The sequence below is a fragment of the Neomonachus schauinslandi genome, chromosome 6 (genome assembly GCF_002201575.2).
Source record: "Neomonachus schauinslandi chromosome 6, ASM220157v2, whole genome shotgun sequence".
Classification (NCBI taxonomy): domain Eukaryota; kingdom Metazoa; phylum Chordata; class Mammalia; order Carnivora; family Phocidae; genus Neomonachus; species Neomonachus schauinslandi.
In genome coordinates, this window is record NC_058408.1 from 3228241 (window position 1) to 3233403 (window position 5163).

Here is a 5163-nt window from a genome sequence, read left to right on the forward strand (position 1 = left end):
ATCCATGAGGGGAAGAAGAATAAAGACTCCACATGGTAATTAAGTCTCCCAGCAACACGCCAGGCCACCAGCATTCCTTCCCTGCTCCAGTGGAACTCCTCTGGATGAGACACCAGCCAGGGGCACCAGTGCTCCCAGACCATGAGCTGAGCACCCTTCACACCCAGAGTGAGGCTTGTCCATGGATTTCTAGACTAATTGGGGTGGGGGGTTCAAGGCCCCTGTGTGTTCCCTCCAGACCCACTCATTCCACTAGAGTGAGAATTACCTGTCTCCCCACCGCCAGGGCAAGCCCACCCTCGGACCCCTTCAACAGTGGCAGGTGGTCTGATGGCAGCAGCTGGGCACAAGGGACTTTTCTTAGATTATTGGGCCTCCTGTATTGCTACGGATGCTCCTTGTCATGGTGCTGGTACAGCTGCTCCCCAGATGCCCCGTGTCTTCTGACACCGGATTGAGAGGAACAGAATGAAGAGACAGAGGGGGTGAGGGAAGGGAGAGAAGGCAGGGGAGTGAGAGGGGGGAAAGCAGTCTCAAGAGGGAAAAACTGGGATAAGTAGAGGGTGAGGTTGGGGGTGGACCACAGAGAGAGAGAAAGAGCTGCAGCAGCAGGACGAGGGAATGGTGGAAAGGCCATGGGCGCCATGGCGTGAACCTTCCATCTCCTCTCTTTAAAGAAGAGGACATTGAGAACCTGAATGTGGACCTGATTCCTCCGAGGCCAGAAGGATCTCCATTTTCCAGCTGGCCCAGACTGAAGCCAGGACCCCTCTGACAGAGGGTGTGCATAGGGGCAGTCAGGGGGTACAGGGAGACAATGTGGAAGCTAGAGAGTGGCAGAGAGGGAGGGGAAGTGAGAGCCCTGTGGGGCTGCCCTGAGGAGGCAGGAGGGTTTCTCTGACAGGGAAGTGGGCAGAGAGGGAGGTCTGCCTGTCTGCAGCAGGGGGAGTCTGATGAGAGCAGGAGGGTTTGGAAGGCAGTGATCTGAGTCCTGTTGAGGCATCCTTCGTCTGACTGAGCCGCAATGCTGCTCCTGTTGCTGCTGCTCTTCGAAGGATATCTCCAGCATGGAACAAGCCTAGACGGTAGGACAAGCCCTGGGAAGACTTCTGATGCTGGGCGCAGAGGGGTGAGGTTCTGGGAGGACCTGCAGGAGGGAGTACTACTCCCATAGGATGCCCTTGGAGTCTGCATGCCAGGCTGGCTGCAGGCAAAACATCTTGCCACAGTTCATTTTCTGTTTCTAGTGTTGGGGAGAGGAAGCGGGCCCAGGGAGCAGGGTGGGCTACAGGAATGTGTGCAGTCTGTGTAACTGTCTCCATGGTTCCTCGCCCATGCTCACGTACTCTCTCCATGGCCTGGCTTCTCAGCACCCCAGGTCCCAGGACCCCCTGATCCAGCCACAGAAGAGCCCCTCTCCTTCCGCATCCTCCAGACCTTCTCCTTTGCCAACAGCAGTTGGGCGTCCTTGCAGGTATCGGGCTGGCTGGGCGATCTGCAGACTCAAGGCTGGGACAAGGTCCTGGGCACCATGAGCTTCCTGCGGCCCTGGTCCCAGGGCAACTTCAGCTCTGAGGAGCTGAAGAACCTGCAAAATCTGTTCCTACTCTACTTCCACGGTTTCATCATTGAGGTGCAGGCCTTTGCGCACCAGTTTCAGTTTGAATGTGAGTTCCTTGCTCCACGCCAATCTCTGCCTGAAGGCTCCAATCTGCTTCTGAAGGGGCTCTGACCTCACCCAGCCTTCCTGGACTATTCCCTGTCCCCCTCGGGCTCCTGCTCTCTCTCCTACCTCACGATTCATCACCGTCCCCACTCCACCCGCCCACCCACCCTAGACACAGATGAGCTGGCAAGGACACATGCCTCCACACTGCCATATACACCTTCATGTTCTGGCTCCCTGCAATAGTGTCTCCCTGTGATCTTCTGCCCACCACCCCTGGCCCCAGACATGGCCTCTCCAGCCAGGATTCTGCCCTCCCTTCTCTGGCCTGAGAGTCTACCAGGCCCCCCTGTACCTAACCATTCCCAAGTGAGCCCTTCCAGCAGAGTCCCCAACTTCCCAACACCTTCCCATCTAGCCCCGCCCCATCAATTATTTCTAAATACATTCTTATCTTCACATTTTCTTCCCACAAATTCCCTTCCCTCCCCCACCCAACTCCAGCATGCTGTGTGATTCCAGAGCAAATCTCCTAGACTGCTTACTTTCCTTCCCTGTAATTGTTTCCACATGGCTTCTGTTCACCCCCAGACCCCTTCGAGCTCCAGGTGTCAGCTGGCTGTACGGAACATGCTGGGAAGGCCTCAGGCAGCTTCTTGAATGGGGCTTATCAAGGCTCAGATTTTCTGAGTTTCCAAGGAAACTCCTGGCAGCCATCTCCAGGAGCTGGGAGTCGGGCTCAGAAGGTCTGTGCGGTGCTCAGCAACTACCTAGATATTAAGGAAATCGTGCAGACCCTTCTCAGCCACACCTGCCCTCGGTTTCTGGCAGGAATCCTTGAAGCAGGGAAGTCAGAACTGGAACGACAAGGTGAGTTTTCCCAGTGCTTTAAGCTTCATATTCCACTCTTTACCATCCCTTTGAAACATACACTGAGAGGCTAGAGGGTGGGATATGTGGGTTTAGGACTGTTCCTTAGATGAGAGAAAGAAGTGATTACTCCAACTGCTAAGACCACTGAGTCACTGAGCTCGGTCCCAGGTGCCCCTAAGTGCCTGGTCTCCTCATCTTCTCTCCAGTGAAGCCTGAGGTTTGGGTGTCCAGTGGCCCCAGTCCCAGTCCCGGCCGTCTGCTGCTGGTGTGCCACGTCTCCGGCTTCCACCCAAAGCCTGTGTGGGTGATGTGGATGCGGGGTGAGCAGGAGCAGCGGGGCACCCAGCAAGGCGATGTCCTGCCTAATGCTGATGAGACGTGGTATCTCCGAGTGACCCTGGATGTGGTGGCCCAGGAGGCAGCTGGCCTGTCCTGCCAAGTGAAGCACAGCAGTCTGGGAGGCCAGGACATAATCATCCACTGGGGTGAGAAAGAGCTGGAGTCTGGCCAGGAAGCAACAGTCCTGGGGCTGCTGAGGGACGTGCTTGGGAGATGGGTGGGAACACCAGGCACAAGAGGATGGAGGCGGGAGGGTCCAAACAAAGAAGGGCAGAGAATGATCACTGTTAAATTTCAAGAAATGGAAGGAAGGGATTGAAGTACTAAAGAGAAAAGGAAGAAGGATCTGGTGATTTGGGTAAGAGATGGGGTGGGAGATTGGGGACACAGACTCAGAAGGAATTGAGATGAAGTCTTCAGAACATGCAGATGAAAATTCTAGGAAGGAGAAGCATTGATGGTGGTGGCGGCATGGAGAGCCTTGTAGACTGACATCCTCGGTTTACACCCAAGGAGGTGGAAACTCAGTCCTGCTGACACTGCTCTGTCTGGTGGTGATAGTGACCCTGCTCCTGCTGCTTGTAAGGCACTCCTGCTTTAAAAAGCACAGGTGAGCCTCTTCTTGTTCTGTTTCTTCAATTTCTTACCAACTCATTCTTCTTTCCTCCACCCTCCCCGTTCTCTCTCTGATTTCCCTTCCTTGGGATGAAAATCTTTTCCCACAGCTCAAGTCGGAAGGCCCTGGCGCCCCCTACCCCCAGTCCTGACTCCCCCATAGGGGCCGATGCCCAGGGGCCCAGGACTCCTGGACACCAGCTCTACATGCCACAGGAATCGTGGATCAAGAATAGATTTTTAGAGAAATGGAAAACAAGCCTAAACCAACTCTGGCGACATTAGTTTTACCTCACACATAAAATCCTTTTCTGCTTCTTAAACATGGTTTATACCTATAAATAAAGCATAATTTTGATAAAATGGCTTGTTGTGGCAGAAATCTTGACCCCTTTGGAAACTTGTTTTATTTTTTGCCCCATCTTCTAGCAATATGTTTTCTGCTTTGGCCACATGTTCATTGCTGCTGATCCTTCAGACTCTAATTCAGATGCTTCTTTCTCATGGAATCTTCCCTGCCTTGCCCAACTGAAAGCTGTTCTGTACTTCCAAAATTGGATGGGTCATCCTAAATACGTTCATCTCTTCCTACTCTGAACAGTGGTTATCCAGATTTTTGTTTTTCTGTTTTTTTCTCAGTTGCTTAAAAGCAGGATGTAGGTGTTTATAATGGCACCTATGACCCAAACAAAGCCTGACCTGGATTCAGGGCCAGCTTCATGGGCATGTCATCTATGCAGTGTTTGCTGTCTTGAAATCCTTAATAAAACTTGGAGATACTGTATTTTCATTCTGGACTCACCCCACAAAATATGTAGGTGGTTCAGTGTAAAGTGTTTCTCATTAAATTCTGCCTGAAATAAATTTTTGTCAAATCGAGTGATGTTTTCTTAATCCACTCCCCTTTGACATCACTGCATCATCTGACTGTGTTCTTATTAAAACCCTTTCTGTCTCCCAGTGTCTCTCACCAGAGGTTGGGGGAGGGGCAGGTGAGTGCTCCAGACTGCACAGTGATTGGGGTGTCTCTGCGTCTTCAGAGACATTTCAAGAAAATAATAATACAGGACATGTCTCCCATCAGAGTGAGGACCGGGCATTCCCAATTCTCTGAGATTGTGTGTGACCACATTTGTCTTCACATGGCAGGTACTCAGGGAAGAAATCCCTACTTTGAGTGGTCAGGACGAGGACATGGGGACAGAGGATGGGCAGAGCCAAGGCAGCAAAGGAAAAGAGTGCTTAGATGCTATGTGTTTACTTTTCTTTATTGGTTCAGTTTATTATTATTATTATTAACATTATTATTTACAGTTTTCCTCTAACTTTTTAAAATATGGATTTTAAAATGATCTACTTAACTTTGAGACACATTGACTGAGCCTGTTGGAGAGCGGGAAGCCGTTAAGGTGTAGAGTTCATGCAGATGTCTAGCCGACACCTCCCCTTAGGTGGGATAATTGAGCAGACTGCAGATTTCTTAGTGGAAATGCATCACTCTTTATATTGGTCATTTTCAAGTTAAGACACAGGGTTCCATGACCCCTTACCCAGGCCATAACCTACCCATGAATAAGGTATTGGGGTCAGGCTTCCCCTACCAAGAGTCCATCACCTTCCGCATGACATGTTCAGACTGCTTATATGGAAGAGTCCAGGGAGGAAGGCAG

At 51.4% G+C, this 5163-nt stretch overlaps 1 protein-coding gene across 2 annotated transcripts; it reads left to right on the forward strand.

The window, feature by feature from the left end:
- Positions 1 to 994: 994 nt before the first annotated feature.
- CD1E (CD1e molecule) lies at positions 995 to 3835 on the forward strand. 2 transcript variants are annotated; one of them, XM_021681944.1, is made up of 6 exons: positions 995 to 1085; positions 1371 to 1667; positions 2258 to 2536; positions 2746 to 3024; positions 3392 to 3488; positions 3604 to 3835. In XM_021681944.1, exons 1-6 carry the CDS (start codon positions 1025 to 1027, stop codon positions 3776 to 3778), a joined length of 1188 nt encoding a protein of 395 aa, XP_021537619.1. In that variant the 5' UTR covers positions 995 to 1024; the 3' UTR covers positions 3779 to 3835. The 2 variants fall into 2 exon arrangements, with proteins under 2 accessions (XP_021537619.1, XP_044772205.1); XM_044916270.1 differs by having other exon boundaries at positions 3395 to 3488.
- Positions 3836 to 5163: the final 1328 nt, after the last annotated feature.